Consider the following 19,039-nt stretch of genomic DNA (forward strand, 5'->3'; position numbering starts at 1 on the left):
CCAGTTTCCTCAGAGCCGATGGGGTTGTTCTTTGTGTATCTTCGAATAACTTAATTTGTTAATGTGAGCATTTACTACTTTTTTTTTTTTTTTTTTTTTTGAGCATTTACTACTTTTGAATTAAAAAGTCAAAAGATAAAGAAATGAAGATCCGTGACTCATTTTCTAAAGTTCGTGCACATCTACAAACTCCCCCACGCGGTGCACCTCTTAATAAGAATCTGTGCCCCCCTCCCCAATGGAGTAAGTCCAGAAGACCAGAACATCTAGGGTGGGATGCTGGAAGGTACAGGAGAAGCTGGGTTCTGTTTGGAACAGCCAAGAACCAGCCTGCACCAGGCTGGAAAGCCATAGATGACAAGGGGGACCTGGCTTATACCTAGGTGCCCTTCACTCTGTAACCTTCCCAGGCACTGGATAACCCAGGACGGAGGATGGTGTGCTGGCCAAGGCCAAGTAGTCTCTGATTTGTATCTAGATTAGCCAACGGACAGGACTGCCGCAGCCTTATGAGGCTTCCAGGGGTCGGCTGGGACCCTCCCTCTCTCAGACATCAGCATTCATCCCGGGCATCCTGGGGAGGACTGAGGTGCGGGGAGCCCCGTATATCTACCCATCTCAGAAATGCTGCAGATTTCTCAGCTGCAGGCCTTACTGCTTTCTCTTCTGCTTCCTTAAGCAAGTAATCCTATTTGATTTATCCAAGCAATGCTGGGCCCGTCTCCTCAGCATTCCAGGTCCTCTCTGGACCTAGGTGGTCACAGTGGTCCTGCAGAAGGGAGTCTGGATCCTCCACAGCAGGGGACAAGCACTGACTTACATATGCTCTTTGAAGACAAAGAAGCCCTTGGCATGGCTCTTACCTGGAAGGACTTAATAAAAGTCCACAGCAGTGTCCGGATGCCTTCCCCCCTGCTGAGAAGCTTCACCAATCGCATCACTCGGAAAAGACGGAAAAAGGTGATGGAGATTCTATTGCTCTCTTCAGAGTTCTGAAGGGTTATCATGGAGAGGTCAAACCCAATGGAAAGTAGAACATGCAACACTTTCAGAAAAACAGCAACAGATGCAAACAGAGGTGGCAGAGGTAAGAATTAAAGATGTGTTTCTAGGGCCTTTTCACCTTAAAAAGCATGATATGAAAGGGAAAGTTACATGCTAACAACACAGGGCTTGGGAAACCCTGTGTCCACACAGCACATGCATGTCCACGTGGTCTAGTGTGTTAAGAGGACACTGGGCTGGTCAAGAGTACTGGACACTGGTGATGAATGCAAACCACTGCAGACACTGTTCTGGAAGGACAATCATGGAGAATACAGAACAACTAGCGGAGAACTCGACATGGCCAAATAGACTCAAGGAAAAGGCCCAGCCCCTGGAGACTAGTCACTGATCTTACCCCAGGTGTAGCAGTTGGGACAGGGACATTTTCACTTTCAGTTGGCTTTAAGAAATCAAAGATTGAAAATGTATTAATGAACTGGGAAGGAAGCAAGGGTTCAGGAGGGTGTCCCCCCCTTTTTTTAAAAAAAAATCTGTGGTTCATGTCTGAGGATAACACATCTGCTCCCTCCCTGAGGAAATGCCACAGGAACTGCTTGCAACTGGACTTGTGGGTAGGCAGCCACTGATGCAGGCTCAGACACGACCACTTTCTAATTCACACCCCAGGACATGATGTTTCAAGACTGAAAGACATCCAGTAAAAGACAACGCTGCAAGGCCTCAGTTGTCCCCAAGCACAGAAATGCAGAGTGGGATTCTGCTTCTCGTGGGAAGACTGGTCCTCTTTTTTGTGTCAGGGTTGTGGGTCTGAGCAGCTAACTGCTCCGAGGCAGCCCATTCCTATCCCCGAGGAACAGGACGACTACCAAACAGGGCAGAGCGGCAGCTGCCTGCGGCCCACACACCTCCCCCGCCCCACTCTACTCCTGGGGCCGCACAGCCGGGCGGCGGGCGTCCGATGGGCCCTCACTGGCGGGGCTGCCGAGGAGCTGGGCAGGCTGAGTCAGGGCAAGCGGGAGAGGGGCTGGTTTCCCTCCAGAAGCCTTCGCTGCCCCACCAAGAAGGCTCAGCTCTGGGTGACTCTTGGGAAGAAGCAGCTTAGCACCATCATTCCCTGAGCTTCCGCAGTGCTGTCTCACCCGAGGTCTGGCTGGGCTCCTGTCACTTGGGCCCCAGGGTGCAGAATCCCAGCCCTTGTCGCCCTGTGGTCACCGGCTTCCCCACTCAGTCTGTGAGCCCCCAGGGGGCAGGGACCTTGCCTCACTCCACTCGGTGCCCAGCATGGTGTCTGGCAGTTATTAGAGGTTCAGTAAGTGTTTATGAGAATGCAAAGAGGTTGTAAGCCAACTCACAAATATCAGGAGGCACCTTTAAATTAAACAGTAAAGGCTGAACAAGAGTCAGGAAATGATGGCCTTTTTTTTTTCCCCTTCAGTGGGGTCACCTCTGCTGAAGCAGCTGGTCGACCCAGAAGGCAACAAAGGAAGGAGGCTCTTCTGACTGGGGGCCCAGAACTGCTGGGTGCTCTTCAGGGCTCTAGGGAGCCTCTCTGCACGGTGGGCCTGTACAGCTAAGGGATGTGTGTGCACGCACGGATGCACACCCTAATCTGATGGGTTCTCCTCCCGGGAGACACAGGGAAAGGAAACACTCCGCCCTGGAGTCTCACTCTCGTCAATGGCTGCCTCCTGAGATCAAACCTAAACCTCTATAAAATTCATAAAATAGAAGGAGTTTGGGCACATCAAATCACAACTGAAATTCAACGAGATTACTAAGCCAGGACTAACTGATGGGGTTAAAAAGGAGTCCCTGCTTCGCCTGGGATGCTCGGAATGTGACCTCTGCAAGGGGTTGGTCAAAGCCTGGTCACTCTTTTTACATTCCTTCTATCATCTCATCTCAAAAGGGATCACATCTCCTTAAAAGGACGGATGATGGTTTTTAACCCATGACTTTAGCAAATGAAGGAATTCGTTTTCCCAAGTTCTCATGCTTGCCCACACCAACTCCCTAAGGGCTGTGTGCAGCAGGCTCCAGTCTCACCCATACAGCTGGAGTGTGAGGGGGTGTCTGTGTGTGTGTGTGTGTGTGTGTGTGTGTGTGCACTTGCCTATGCTCAAGGGGACCAGAGTGTGCATAAGACAGAACACTCTATAGTGTATTTCTGCAATGTCCATAACTTGTGTGTTGGACTTACAAGAGAATAAGGAGGCCGGGTGGTCACGGAAGACACTCTTTCTGGCCATGACCTGGCCCAAGCCTCTTCTGCTGGCCCCTCCCTAGCCCACGCCAAGTCTGACAGACCTTTTACACTCCCCTTATGACATGAGAAAGTTAGCAGCCAAACTGACTTTTGAAGGGCACATCTCTTTTTCAACTGCTATCTTTGAAGTATGACAAATCTTGGCCTATGAACTTGAAACCATGGGTAGTCTTTTGCTCAAAAAAAACAAAGAAGAGGAAAAGACAGCATTTGTGGAGGGACAAGGCAGCACAACATGCAAGAAAGGAAGGACAGAGCAAATGGCACACCAGGCTGCGTGCACCCCCAGTGCAGCCTGTGACATCCCCCCACGTGCCTCACTGGGCAGGGAGGACTGGGCAGGGGAGAGTGTCACTGGTAGCACTGGGGGAAAGTGCAAGTTGCCAAAATATCTTACAAATGGAGGGACCCTGAGGATGGCTTTGCCTAAACTACAAACGCCAGCCTGATGAAAAGGGCAGGCCAGCTCTCACCCTGGGCTACCAACTGGAACTGCTTGGGGATCTTTAACAACTCTGATGCCTGGCTCTCACCCCAAAGCTTCTTATTTAACTGATCTGGGGTGGCCCCAGGCTTTCCCAGGTGGTTCCAACATACAGCCAGAGCCGAGAGCAGCAGCCCAAGGCCAGGGTAAAGCTGGGCCATGTCTTCAGCTGGTCACCCCTACCAGCTCATTCCCTTTAGGTCTGGAGGGGCCACACAGAATGCGACCACCAGAAAAGCCCATGCAGGCTGTTACAGCTAAGCAATGTGTTCTTCTGGAGTTGATGAGGTTTCAGTACTCAGATGGATGCAAAGAGAGCAGCTGCCATCCCCATCTTCCTTACAAAGGGTGGAGGAGGCTCAGGTACACAGGGAGCTGGTGAAGGCTGGAAATGGACCAGGAGCCAGCTGCCACTCCTGGGATCAACCGCAGGACCCCCCCCCCCAGAGGCTGTGAGACTAGGGAAGGTCTCACTCCCCAGGGAGTTTTCCAACAACAGCACTAGGGGCCGAATGAATGATGTTTCAATAGATGGAATTCCAGTGTCATCCCAGGGCCTGGACTAGATGACCTCGTTAACTCCTTCCCGAGATGCCACAGTCTTCATCTGGAAACCCTACAGGGAAATGGACCCTCAGCCTTAGGAAGCCAAACTATGTGCCAGAGTCTGGAAAGCTCCTTCCCACAGGGCTCCCAAGCAGGCTTTTGCAATGTAGGCTCTGGGCCAACCCCCTGCAACTACAGAAGGCAAATGAGCCCTGAGTTTCCCAAGTGCAAAGGGATCAGTCTGCATTTATGCATTAATTCCCATCTTTTCCTAGAAAAGCTGAAAGGATGCAGTTTTCCAATTCAGACAGGAAGCAAACCAGTTACCCTGAGGCATCCTGGAGAGTTCTTGTTGGGGAGCCTCTCTCTGACTACTTCTGACCTGGTATGTAACACCTCTGGGATGGAAGGCTTCTGTATTTGGGATTGCTGAGTTTGTCTCCAGAAACCAGAGACCTGGTCCCTAGAAAAGGGTTAGCATACAGCATGGAGGGCTGAACAACCTGACCATGGATTTAGAACAAGAGGCTGAGTGTAGCTGCGGGCCACCTGGTCCACCCCGGGTACACAAGTCAGGGACAATTCTTAGGTCCCTGGGAGTGACCTCCCTACTGACTCTGTGCATGCTCTTAAGTAATAACAATGCAGACATTGCTTCTAAACAAGTGTTTTGCCTCCCCGCCAATAATGATAATCGGAAAGACTAAATGTCAGCAACAGCCATTTCCCAGGTTAGGGAGAATATAATGCTGGATCATTTCTCCATTAAAGGAACAAACAGGCATCGAAGAAGGAGCAAAACTGAGCCTGTCAGTCCTCATCTGACATTTTAGCAGCTTGATGACATTATGACCAACTGTGATGAAGACAAGTCCACGAGAGCTATCAAACCATGACCGTGGCAGGGTAGGGGTCATGGGAGGGGGAGGCAGGATGGAGAGGGCCGGGTGAGCATGCAAGCAGGACAACAGAGAGGGCCATCCAAAATGTTTTCACAAAGAATACAAACGCAAGCTCGATTTCTCATTTCCAGGCCACATCGTTCATTCTTGAAGACTATGCTGCCATGTCACAGAGCCAAGCGTGACTGACCAAGATGGCCCCAGCTCAGGCCCCAGGCTGGAGACAACAAAATAGGGCACAGCAAACAATTTAGATGACCACGACCCACAGCACTCCTGTGAAACTCAGCGAAAACCAAAGGTGGGGAAGCCAAAGACAAGTATACAGTCTTTCGAGTGCTTTTGCTTTAACAACGACTTCACCGTATATATGTTTATATATACTTGCCGCTACAATTTTCTAAAAACAAAACCAACATGAAAATCAATTAGGCAACAGAAAAGAAAGAGCAACAGAGGTTGGGAGAGACAGCACAGCAAGTTAAACATTGCAAAAAATGATGACTTATGGCAGCTAAAAACAGCCAACAATGGACCAAGAGTATTCATGCTCAGCTGAGTCAGGAGTGCGGGGGACAGGGCCACCAAGGGAAATGATGTGTGCTGCTTCCCGGGGAACTCGGCATGGGGGGGGGGGTGTGTGTGTGTAGAGGAACCACCGGCTACACTCAGAGAGTTATGTCACCAGAGGTTAAGGACATCCAGTCTCTCCTGTCTTTGTGCCGTGGCCTGAGGGTCGTAGATGCCCAATAAAGATGTGATGAAGGACTGAATAAATCAGAAGGTGGCCTTGAGCATCCCCTCTTCACTGAGGCCAGCACAGAAATGCTGAGGTCCCCTAAGGTGGTCTTCTACTGGGCCAGGGCCTTGAACTCGCGTTGCTCCCGGCTCAGGAAGGTTTGGTCTCAGGCTCCATCTGACCAGGGGAAAGGTCACGTACTGAAAAACAGTACGAGGATGTTGACTGGTAGGATATTTGAGTCTGACTGAATGCCAGTGAAATCCTGTATTACACAGAAACCCCAAAGTCAAATGCTAACTAAAAAATTTCGTGTGGGCTTTTATAGACCTGTGGCTTTCCTGACTGATGGAAGGTGAAGGCGGACATGTCTGAGACACTGCTGGGCAGGGCTGAACCAGAGGGAAGGCACAGTGGGCTCAGCCCCAGCACGCGGCGAGGCAGCCAGGAAGCCGCGCGTATTGTCGGCGGTGCACCAGCTCGGGGGGGTCAGGCATTAGAGAGCTGGGCTGTCCGCTTGGTGAACAAACCCTGGCCACATCCTGGTGCCCAGAAACTAAGCATGGACCCCACCACCTGCACACCACGTGAAGCACGGAGCGCTCCAGGGAGACCTGCTCAAATTGTCACTTATGATATTTTCACTTCCATTATAGACCACCTCTGACTTACATAAGGGTCTGGTTCCAGAATGTTCACGTAAGTGTACTTTGATGGAGGCTGTAAGTGCTTTATGTGGTGAGATGATTAAGCAGGCAGATGTCTGGTCATAAACTCAGGAGAGAGCCCCTGGCAGCCCAGGGAGGGCCCTATGTTCTCCCATTAGCATCAGATTATTTTATAACCAAGCATAATTCACACATTATGAATGGTAATTTTATACCTGACTTGTGGAATATTTCACATAACGTGGAATTTACATAAGTCTGGGCTTAAGGATGTTGGCAGATCTATGTACCTAAGTCTAGTAAAATACCATTTCAGTACCTGGTCTTGGCATGAATTTGAGTGTCATGAGGCTTAACTCACACCCTCATGGACATGGTAATGTCTTACAGTTCATTTCGCTTATTATTACAAGGAAAATCTATACTTAAAATACCATTGTATCTCCCTAACACTTTGGGAGCTTAAGCAAGTATTTTCACAAATATGCCTATCATTTTATCATTGCAACATACCTATGAAGCAGGGAGGGCAGACATCATTCATCCCAGTGGTTCACGAGGGAACTGAGGCCCAGGTCCAGGCTACCACTGTCCTGCTACTCTACACTCCACAGTCAGCCTGGCCCCCAAAGTGGTGGCATACAGAGATCTCATCATTGTTATTTGGTACAGGCTGTCTGGGCACCAGGATGGACCATATGAGCCCGCAGGTGTCAGCCAGGCAGAGCGTGGCAACCCCTTCCCAGCCAGGCATGTGGGGAGGAGGGCCAGGTTGGCACCATGGAGCAGGAAGCCAGCACAGCACGGCAGCCCACCCCATGCTCCACCTGTCCCCGCGAAGGGCTCCACACAACCTGGGCACCCACGGAGGCCTGCTGATGAACTGGGGACGGACCAGGTGGGCAGGGCCAGTTCTGCCCGCATCAGGCCCTCCCGGTCTGGGCATGGGTCAGATCTGAGAGGGGCCAGTGGCAGGCGGTGCTCCCCTCTCTGCAGCCTCTGAATTTTGAGGAAGGTTCTCAGGATGCTTCCTAAAGGTTGGGCAGGGTGGTCACCCCACCTACCACGCTGCTCCTCAACAAAGGATTCAACTGGGTGCAACAAAGGAGCGCTGACACCCTCTCCTAATACACACGAGGCCCTCCTTCCCCTGGCCCAGGGCAGCCTTCAATCTGCGTCACTATTTGGGGAGCTAGGATAGGCATGTTCCCCAGTGTCACCAGTAGGGCTCAGCAGACACAGGGTACAGGTGAGGACACCCGCAGCGGTGGCCACGTGCTCAGGGCACGGCTGTGGGGTTTCCCTCCTGTGCCTTCACAGACCCACAGTGGGTACCAGGGCACACGTTATGAGCTCTGCTTTCCAGCTCAAAAAACTGAGGCACGAAGCAGCCAGGGGCCCTGCCAAGGTCACCCAGCTACTGAGCGATAATGTTCACATACCCACACAATTAACTCCTAGCCCTTAACATTTTAATTTTAAAAATAATGTTTTCCTTCCAAAATGGCAATTCTACATTTACTTCCCCACTCTCATTCAGGGGAAGGGGATGGGGGGCCGGGCGGGGGAGGGAGGAAAGATGACAAAATGTTCTTAGTCTTTTGAAGCAAATGTGTGCTTGAATTTCTAAAGTGTACAGAGGTCCGTGGGGAGGGTTTCTGGTCTCCTCCGTGTTAGACTTAACGAGGTTATAGGACACAAAATTTGCTACTTACATTCACTTCAGTTATAGCAATATCAACGACGCTACCAACAACAATTAAGGCATCAAAAGTGTTCCATGCATCAGTGAAATAGTGCTGTTAGAGCAAGCATTCAGAAGCCACAGAAGAGAGGAAGCACAACAGGAAAAAAAGAAGAAAAGGACAGTGTTATAAAAGGGGAACATTCTAGCATCAAGCCACCTGGCTACTTGAAAAATCACCCTAAAACAAACATGTTATAGGTACGTCACTTCGGGTATTGCTTCTGACACAGCAGATAAAAACAGTTAGAGACGCCTATCTTGCCCTGCCTACCGCTGACTCGGCTTAACTCTGCAAAACAGTCAGTCCTCCAAAAGGCGATGTGTGTCTAAAGGCCTGGGGATCAAGCTCTACGCTAAAAGGCCTCTTTTCTGCAGCTCTCATTAGAAAACTCCTGGTTTTCGATCAAGTACGACTGGGCTCTGTGACTTGTCCAGGTGATGCAGTGCAGGGCCGGGCGGGTGTGCAGACAGAGACAGGATGGGAGGTGGCCCCGGGCGGGCACATACTCACGTCGGCTTCGCTGAGCGCCACGTCTACAATGCTGCCGATTACGATGAGGGAGTCAAACGTGTTCCAGGCATCACTAAAGTACCCCTGGACAGAGCGGGCGGGGGCAGACGTTTATGAGCACGTAGGAAGGAGAAGCCACGCCGACCACGTGGGGACACACCCGGGCCCCGCAGCAACCACGGCAACCAGGGGGTGTGGGAGGGCCAAAGGGAAGTGACCATACCGTCCACCAGTGCAGAGGGACATGGGGCAGGGGCACCTGCATGTGTGAGAGAGGCCACGGGTGCATGGGCCAACACACACACACACACACACACACACACCACAGACACAGACACACACACACACCACACACACACACACCACACACACACACACCACACACATACCTGCAGGACAGAGCGAGGCACTTGGCGACCCTGCCCTGGCACGCAAGGTCACAACCCCAACCCCTTACTAGCTGAGGGAGGAGAAGGCCCTCCTACTCCTCGCATGGGGTCCCCAATCACCTCCTTCTCTTCTTCCACGTCAAGACCACTATGACCGGCGTTTCACACATTCTCACTGCTGTGCCCTTGAAATAAACCAGTATCCCTGCCCCACCTCGACAGTCCAAGTACTGCAAAGGGTGTGCCCCACGGCAGGATGTCCTCACAGAGCTCTCAGTCTAAAGGGACATGAAGGCTTACAGGGAGACAGGCCAGCGATGCATGCCGTCTAAGGCAGAGGTGTGGCTTGTGGGGCTGCGGGATCAGTGCACAGAAGGTCTCACAGGGGAAGGGGCGCTCAGCGCTCCCACTGTCCCCCAGAGCAGCGCCTATGTCCTGACAGGCTCCTTCTTCCTCTCCAGCTCTGGCTTCCCTCCCCTCCCTCTGCATCCTCCAGGCTGAGCGGACTCCTTTCCATCCCTCAAACCAACACCAGGGTTCTTGCCCACCTCCTGAGGCCTCTGCGATCCCGGCCTCCCCACCCCAACTCTACCTGCCCACGTCCACTTCCTCCTTCACACTCAGCTCAAATGCCAACGCCCTGATGGCACGTTTTCAGATCCTCCTGACGTATACCTCCCATCCTGGGGACTCCGAATGTCTCTCAGGTCTTGATCACTGAATCTGGGGCCTCTGCCCGCAGGTCCACCCCATGGAAAACCCTCTGAGGATGAGGACTGTGCTGCCTGCTCTGCCCCCTCCTCCACTAATCCCACCACCCAGCCCAGAGCCGCGAGCCCGGATAGCGCTTGGCACGCGGCAAGCCTCCTCCTTCCACCAACTTGCACCCTCCTGGTCATGCAGCTCTGCCCTATTCTTGTTATTTCAGGTCCTTGGATCTTGTGGAAGGTACAACATCCCTACGACTGTGACTTACAAATCTGTACATACACGGCACACATTTTGCATCCTCTTCTGGGCTCAGCACAGTAGGTGCTAAATTACTGCCTGTTGTCTCCTGACACCCTCCAAGAAGCCCTCAATCGGAGGGGGTGGTGGGGAGAGCAGTGCACGGAGGCTTCTGGTTGCAAGGTCAACGACTGTCTGCAAATCAACTGCATCTTTTCAACAAGTCAGGACGTGTTGTGGAAATAAAAATTCAGGTCTGAAGCATATAAAAAGGGGCCCAGTGTGCTTACAACGGGGTACACTTAGTGCTGGATCAAGAACACCGGAACAGAAGGTACTTTGAAGTGTCAGGTCCCATGAATTGGTGATCAAGTGCAGGCCCAGAGGAAGCCACTGCAGAGCCCCAGCCTTTTATGACGCTATGGAGAATGTGGGCACGCTGGCTGTTCTAACAACCGGAGGAGGGATGTTTGTTCTAATCACTGTTAATCACCCCAGGTGCATTTATGGGGGACCTGTAACGCTGACTTAGGGTTTGAGATTTTTTTAAAATTTCATCTTAAATAATGTAAGATTTTCCCAACCAACTGCCATGACTCCTGACCCCGACCCCGACCCCGCCCCCTCCCCTGCCATCTCCTCTCTCCTCCTCTCCCACAATCCCAGCACCTCTCTCATAGTTACTTACCCTCACGGACTGACTGCCACCCTCCCAGACCCTCCTGTCAGCCCTCTAACAAGTAAACAAAAGCTCGCCTGCACCAGCTCTGATGATCTGTGATAAACGTCTAATGGGAGCGTCTGCTTAACAAAGACAACGTCTTGTTCCTTACAGCTTCTCTTCTCAAGATGCGGGACTCTTGGCTGGCAAAACAGGAGAGGCGGGCCACGGTGAGGACAGGACTGGTGCCCCTCAGGAAGCCGGCTGTGCTGGTCAGAAAGGAGACCCAGAGCCTGTGCCGGGACATTAAGGCACATCCTGCTTCCCTCCCCGAGGACAACGCCAAACCAGAAAGTCAGCTGGATCACATGGTGCGCTGAGTGCCGCCGCTGTACCCGGGTTGTGAGAACACAGGGTTTGCTCTTAAATTATTTGCATCACTGCGAATGGTAACACACAGTGGGCTGACTGGCGGCCTGGCCACAGAGCACACTCTGAGGTGCAGAGCCTGTCCTTTTCTTCATGGATTTAACAGCAACCCAGAACTGCAGAGAGCATGGTGAGCCTTTCCCTCTCCCCTAGAGAGGAACTGATGCCTTAGAAACGCGTGGTCATCAGTAACAACTGGGGCTCTAGGGCACAGAGAGCAGTGAAGACCCACTGTCCCTCCTGTCCTGTCCCACACCACGGGCCCTGCCCCCCTCTTGCTACAGTACATCCTTTACCGGAGGCCAAGCCCACCGCCATTCAGGGCACTGAATGCCCCTCTTACCTACTTGAGACTTTATTCCTGAATAGCTCCTCTCTCTCTGTATGTCTCTGTGTCTCTGTCTCTCCAGAATGATCAGTATTCACCTTTGGATCATTCCTATCAGCCTGCAAACTATTCTCCAACTGGCCCATCCTGGCCCACTGTGATGTATAAAGTCACTTTAAATCAACACGACAGGGGCTTGATGTTTGGGGTCCTGGAACTCTTTGGTAATCTCATCAACACCCTCTCTGGAGGGTCCACTGCACTCACAGAGTTGTGCCCAAATTCTAGAGGGTTCCTGGACTGACACCCTCATCTAGGCGACAGAAGGCTTGAGTTGCTGCAGGTGGCTGGAATCACAGGCTCTGGCCAGATGGCTTGCTAGGGGTCCCGGGGAAGCAGAAAATGCCAGCCCCGCCCCCTTCTTCCCACATCCTGTTTCCCTGTTTAGTAGCCTCCTAGGTAAAAAAATCACTGTCAAGTGAGTATGACTCAGCCCCACCCCTTTCCCATCAAAGCCGCCGCAGTGTCTGGGTGACCAGAAGGTCAGGGCTTCTAGCACAGTGCCCACCTGCATGCTCTCTCCTCTCAGCCAGTCACAAGTGACAGCAGTCCCTACCAGTCTGGCCACAGTTGGCCCTTATTATTTTTTGTCCAGCCTCACCCATTTGAAAGGATCAAGCAAGTCAGCCACACGCAATAACATTTATTACTCGGAAACACTTCTGACTCCGGGAATTTAAAATCATAACCCAGACTAACGTGGGCTTAGGGCCAGGAAGCTCCCTTGTTTCTAAGAACTCTATCTTGATTGTCCATTAACATCATCTCCAGCTAGACTATAGGCTCCTGGAAGGAGAGCTGGACCCCCAGCCAGGATAGAGCATGGGCTTGGCACACGGTGCGTGGCAAGGTCCATGCAACGGAAACAAGAGAAGCAGCCCAAGTCCAGGATCGTTTCGCTGCCCGGCCTTTTGGGGTTTACTGAGGCAGCCGGATCACTTACCAATTTCTGCCAGGGACTGTCTGGGAAGCATTCGACCCAAGGGATGACCCACGGTGCCAACTTTGAGTAGAAACTGTAATTGACAGCTTTCTAACCAGCATAAGCCTTTCCAAAGGTCAAGTGGAGGCTTAAAGAAAAATACATTCACATTTGGCCACTCTGCTCTGCCCACATCTCCGGTGATAGAAAAGCCGGTAGTGCCTGATGGCAAGAGGCTCGTCCATCCGTTCCTTTCTTCCTTCCACCACTTCCCACGGAGTAACCAGCATGTAGCAGGCGTCGCGGGAGACAAACACAACCCAGCCCTGAGCAGCTGCTCATCAGCTAATGGAGAGGGAGACATGGCGGGTATTGATGTTGACAACGCACAGTGAGCATCTAACAGAAGCACATGTGAAGGGGAGAGCTGAACCTGGCTGGGCTGGGGGGACACTGTGACGGAGGAGCCCACATTCCAGACAGGCCTTAAAAGATAACAAGGTGGAAAAAGGGCTTCCAGACACAGAAGCACGTGCCACAGAAAGGTCCCACATGGTAACAGTGGGGATGGGGTGCAGAGGAGGAATGGCTGGGAGCGCGTGGCCGGAAATGAGGCAGAAATGTAAGTGCGCTAGTGTTTGGTGCAGAATATTCGACTATGAAATTACCTTTTTTTTTTTTTCATACAACAGGTGGCATGGTCAGCTTTCGGTTTACAAAGGGAGTGTGTGGAAGATGAAGGGAGGGGGCTGAGGCCAGAGGCAGGAGATGGTTCGGCAGTCAAGGAATGCAAGAGGGAGGAGGGCAGCGGAGGCTGGGGTGAGATGAGCTGGCCACTGAGGCCCTGGGCGTGGATGCATCTTACCAGGGGAGAAGGGGACCAGGAGGGAGCTCGGGAAGCCCTGGCCTTGAAGGGATAGGCTGAGCCCATGAAGGAGTCTGACATCAAGTTCTAGTTAAGGAGAGTTAACATGTCCTCTCAAGCATTATTTGGCATTAAAATAAATCACTGAGATACATTTATGTGACACATATATATATGTGATCGCTGAAGAACTGCAAAGATAGTGTCAGGGTTTCTTCCCAGGAGGTGCAGAATGTGCTCCAGGAAAATTGCTGGGGCTGATTAAGCAGTCTTATTCCTGCCAGGGACCCTGGGGGAGGGAGTGCTGTCCTGGGAGGAATATGGGACCAGGGGACCCAGTGTCCACGACACACCCACTCTGCACAAAAGCACGAGGACAGCACTAAAGCACTTTCTTCTTTCCCCAAACCCAGTAACTCTCAACGTTTTCCAAGCTCAAGTGGCTGGACAGGTAAATTAGACATTTTCAAGGTACAGTTGACGCTTGAACAACGTGGCTTTGAACTGTGAGTGTCCACATACACATGGATGTTTTTCAAGAGTGAATACCACAGCCCTACGTGGTTCGTGGTTGGATGAGTCAATGGGTGCAGAGGAACCTCGGATAGGGAGCGGCGGCTCCAAGTAATACTCAGATTAACCTGCATGTTGTTCAAGGGTCAAGTGTAGAACCAAGATCAAAATGCTTCGAGGTCTAAGACTTGGGAACAAAGTGTGGCTCCCTGAGGAAAAGCCCACATGGAGGCAGGTAACGTACTTGAACAGGTACTGGACAAAACACCAGATGGGCGGCCTCTGGAAGCACAAAGAAGGAACCTCGGATAAATCAGAAGTGCTCTTTAGACCTACGGGAGTCAGTACTGTGGACAAAGCCCTTCTTCTTCAATCTCCCTCCTTGCAGCAAGAGAATTCACTTGAGAAGTCCAGCGGCTGCCCCTTGGGAGTACTGGAGGGGAAGGCCAGGGGAACAGGACTTGGTTCTTATCTACATCATGGCCCACCTTTCAAAACCCTAGGGCGGCTCAGTCGCTCCAAGTGCACGAGGTCGATGCCCGATGGGTGGGTCTTCCCTGGGGAGCCGACACAACCCACTGAGCAGCCTGCTTGCTCGGCCCTCATTCCTTGGCTCTTTGGCGTCTCACCACCTTCCATGCTTGCCTAACCCACACTCAAAACAACTTTTCCCCTGGAGTGATCCCACCTCCCCACCAGGGAAGCTCCCAGCTCAGACCACATCCCTCTAAATGTGCTCTCGCTCAAGAAGCCCCCTTTACCAGTCAGGCCCTTGAGTATAAAAGGAGTCAGGTTCCCCCACTTGTTTGAACCCTTCCTCCTATGATGCCTTCTCACCTCCCAGGAAGGATTCTAACTTCACCCTCTGTATTTCTATTACAAAACAGCTGCAACCCTATCTCTCCTGACAGATGCTGACAAGTTCTCCCAGAATATGTGCCCCTCACTGTGGAGAACACAGCCCCAAAGGACCCCGCGACAAAGCTCCCCAGGAGAGACAAAGACTTTCTGAGATGAAGCTGATGGGCCAGGTTCCCAGCCCTCTGTCCCTCTGGCCATCTCCTCACAGAGATGCTTCCCTCTGCCACCTTTGCACCACGGCCCCTCAGCCCCACTGCCCCTCTGATGGGTAGGAGGGCCTCGCTGACTTCTTTGTGGAAGACTACCCGCCTGGTCTTGCTTTGCTAACACCAAAGAGGAGATAGGAGAGTCAGGAAGCGTTTTAAGAAGAGCTTTGCTTCTTGGTGAAATGACTCTCTCCGGCTCCTCCAGACACACCGTCACAACACCAAAGCCACCTGCTTCGCAAATGCAGCGACAGTGCCCCTCAAGCGTAGAGGTGCTGCTATTGCTGTTTTAAAATTTCTCTCACTTGTGATCTGAGGTTGTCTTCTGCTGCGAAAACACCTTGCGGAGGAAAACTACGAAGCGGCGCAATTTCTAGCGGAAATCACTCATTTAAAAACTCTGATCGATCAGTACTGATTATAAATTAGCTACTCATTTCCCCTCGGCCTCACCAGCCTGTTCACACGCCACTGAACTCTCCTCCCAGGTTTGGTATCAGTGGTTCACTGGACACAGCCGCTGACACTGCACACGCAGACACACACGGACTCACACACATGCCGTGGGCAAATGTGCCTTCTCAGAGCTTAATCACCAGGCAGGGCAAGACACGGCGAGGGCATCTAGGAAATGTTGCATAGATATGTGCCATGTTGCCTTGATCACGTGCTTTTGGAGTCCTTACTCTGCAACCCTTCCATCAGTCCAGACAAATGTTGATCAAAGACGGAAAGGGGAAAGGGAAGCAAACCAAAAACCTCAAAGGAAATTCAGAAGAGTTTGGTGGGGGCGGGGAAGAATGTGCATGTGTGGAGATATGGACAAGTCACAGTAACTAGCATCTGGCCATGCAAAAATGCCAAGTTTGACCCCACTGCAATCACCCCGATCAATCACTTACAAGCGTCCTTTCTTTTTGGTCCACAAAGATCTGATAAAGATTGCATAGGAATTAATTCAAATTAAAGAAAGGAACAGTTCTGAATTAGAATTCCACTTACGGATGGAGTATGTGAAACCGTCATTTCATAATCCGAGTCTTACTTAAATTAGTGTTGTCAGATACCTTACACCCTGATGAACAGACACTGGGGTCACTGAACTCATTCTCTAACTCTGATGGGTGGAGGCTTTGCTAGAAAAGAAACTGAGGGTCAAATGTCTCACAGCTCGGCCAGGATCTGCTCCTCCGTCTAGGGTTTTAGGATGAGGGAACATCACCACTTGATGATGGGGATGGTGGTCGTCATAGTAACAGTCCTGACACGTCTACAGCATGGGGCTACATGTCGAGCACTCTTGTAAGCGTGGCACACAGAGTGATTCTTGCTCCTCCAACCTGCCCTATGAAGTAGGACTACTAGCGCCCTCATTTCATGGGTGAGGAAATGGAGGCACAGAGCATTGAAGTATCAACAACTTGCTCGGGGATTTGAATCCAGTCTGGTCCCAGAATGGTGCGTGCTCTTCGACACTATACTATCTGTCTCTTATGTTACAGACGTTGACAACTGTGGACTGGAGTCACTCTGTCCTAAAGGAGACACAATACGCGAGCACTCCAACACAGTTTAAAATGCTCATGTCTTGTTTTGTCTTAAAGTCAAGTGAAATTTTTCTAAATTAAACAAACGAAAGATGGTATGGCTGTGAGAGGTCTGCAGCTGGTAGAATTTTCCATAAAAGGGGAAAAAGATGCTGTAGACCAAGAACAAAGAAAACCAGTCTTTATGCTGGAAATGTAAAAGTAAAATCAGGGCCGAATTATTTCTGATGGGTTACGTGAGAACAGTGTCTCCAATGCTCAAGTAATGAGGCGAGTTTCCCTGAGACAGTCTGACACACACTCTTCTAGAAACAGAAAATCAGGTTTCAAAACAATCTCCATTCTGCAAATTCCTAATTCTCTCTTCTTCTTTTTCTCAGAATTGTTTTTGTGAGGTTTCGTTTTCGCAGATTTATTTTCCCATATGTACACAGATGCCCTAATCAGATTTTAACGTTCTCAGGTGATAACCTAGTTAACAGCCAGAACAATTCAGCATAATCCAATAACACAAGACTAACAGGAAGTGGGTGATTCTTTGGAGTGATTCAGCTACAGCCTTTGACAAGTGGGTTCAGCAACTCACCTTAGGTTTAAACGCAATGACTTTCAAAACCATCTCGACAGTGAACACCCCGGTGAAGACCATGTTCAGGATGTCCATGGCGTCATTAAACATCTTGGACTGCTCGTAGTGCTGTGGATGGAAGCAGAGGCACAGTTCTCAGGGGTCCACTCCAGACTCGCAAAAGGAGGCTCCCCAGCCCGCCACCCCTGCAGGTGTCCATCCGCCTGCCACGTGGACAGGCAGGCAACCTCCCCGGTCCAGCACCCCCTCCCAGTGATTCCACTGACGCTGCGAGGGCACATGGTTGGCCCCCCACAAAGCGCAGGGGGCCCTGACAAGATGAGGGTGACCGAACGATGAAGGGGAAAGACATCCACTTCCTCTGCTCGGAATAAAGGGAATCCACCCTTTCTCCCAGCAGGGTTTCTACTCAGGGCCTTGACCCAGGCACAATGCAGAACACACCCACAGGTCTATGGACGAAGGTAGGATTCGGTTAGGATATATTATATGCCATTTAGGCCTATATTCAATCAAAGGCACTGTTATCTTGCCCTCATGCTTTTCCCTACATCAGCAGAGGGTCCTCATTCATAAGGAATTCTTATATTTAAGGAAAGGGCCAGAAAACGTACCCTTGGCTGTCTTTACACTCATCTTCCAGACAGCACTGGGAGTTGGTTTGATTTGCTCAAGTTCTTAGAGCCAGTGGGAAACTGAATCTAGACCTTGGCCACTCTTGTCCTAGTGCAATATCCACTAGACAACGCAAGTGCTGGAAATGCTCACTATCAATACCGCCGTGTAATCCAACGTGGCCAATTGAAGTGAGCTGCATTCCTTGCTCCCAGAGTGAGCAAAGAGTCGCTGTCAGGCAGGTCAAACTCAGTACTCCACGGACCAGAAGACTCCCCAATGCCACGCTGAGAGTGACTTGAGGACAGGAATAACACTCTGTGACAGGCCCAGAGCAAAGTGCCTGACACAAATTACCCAGCATAAACTTTGTTTCCCACTTTACCAATTGACAAAGCCAGGCTCGGGGGATTTAAATAACTTTCCCCGGGTCACCCAGCTGCTAAGGAGTCAAGTCAGGATTGAAGACCCTGCCTGTTCATTTCCACACAGACAGAGCTTTTAGTCCACAACCACTCCCTGGCCACAGAAGCCCACAGTAAAGGTTTACAGGCCTGCAAGCCATGCTAGGGCTCCACAGAAATGTCACTTATGCTCACGCTGTACAGTCTCTTACGCAGAAGAGTGATTGTAAACTCCTGCCATGGCAACTGTTAGCCAGAATGGGAGTCTGGCCAAACTACAGCCCACACTCATCAGATAATCAAACCCTTCCTCCTGTGAGGGGGCGGCATTCCACCCTCAGAATTTGGGGCATGGGGCTGCACCGAAGGCCCAGACGTGATCCACGCGGCTGTCTCCATGTTTACCTGCATGGCCAAGCAGAGTGTGTTGAGCATGATGAGGACAAACATCATGTATTCGAAAGGCGAGGAGTTCACCACGTACCAGAACTTGTACTGGTAGGGGTTTTTGGGGATGTATCTCCGCAAGGGACGTGCTTTCAAGGCGTATTCAACACACTGACGCTGCAACGGCAGAAAAGAGCAACGGGGATCTTGAGCACGTCTATGGAGGAAGGACACAGTTCTCGTCTGCCCTGAAAAGCTGGTGCACACCTACTGGGAGGGAGTGAGAACGAGGGGAAACCGCCAGCACAACCCGCACAGGTACCACTCAGCATCACTGACAAAGGGCCCCCAGATCCATCACCTCATCTGGTCCTCACAGCAGCCTTTGAGGGTAAGCAGAGCACCCAGTTTGCTTCCATTTCACTTATTAAAAGACTGAGGTCC

At 51.2% G+C, this 19,039-nt stretch overlaps 1 protein-coding gene across 3 annotated transcripts in view; it reads right to left on the reverse strand.

The window, feature by feature from the left end:
- Window positions 1-19,039, reverse strand: part of CACNA1D (calcium voltage-gated channel subunit alpha1 D) — a 316,448-nt gene that overhangs the window by 38,009 nt on the left and 259,400 nt on the right. For 2 of the 3 annotated variants that reach the window (XM_068557862.1, XM_068557863.1), the window contains 5 exons: window positions 18,614-18,772; window positions 17,187-17,297; window positions 8,872-8,955; window positions 1,403-1,447; window positions 864-992 (listed from right to left, as the gene is read on the reverse strand). In XM_068557862.1, coding sequence (XP_068413963.1) covers window positions 864-992; window positions 1,403-1,447; window positions 8,872-8,955; window positions 17,187-17,297; window positions 18,614-18,772 — 528 coding nt within the window. The remainder of the gene's footprint in view (window positions 1-863; window positions 993-1,402; window positions 1,448-8,871; window positions 8,956-17,186; window positions 17,298-18,613; window positions 18,773-19,039) is intronic. The other variant, XM_068557864.1, reaches the window with a different exon arrangement.

This window comes from Eschrichtius robustus, chromosome 12, assembly GCF_028021215.1.
Source record: "Eschrichtius robustus isolate mEscRob2 chromosome 12, mEscRob2.pri, whole genome shotgun sequence".
Classification (NCBI taxonomy): domain Eukaryota; kingdom Metazoa; phylum Chordata; class Mammalia; order Artiodactyla; family Eschrichtiidae; genus Eschrichtius; species Eschrichtius robustus.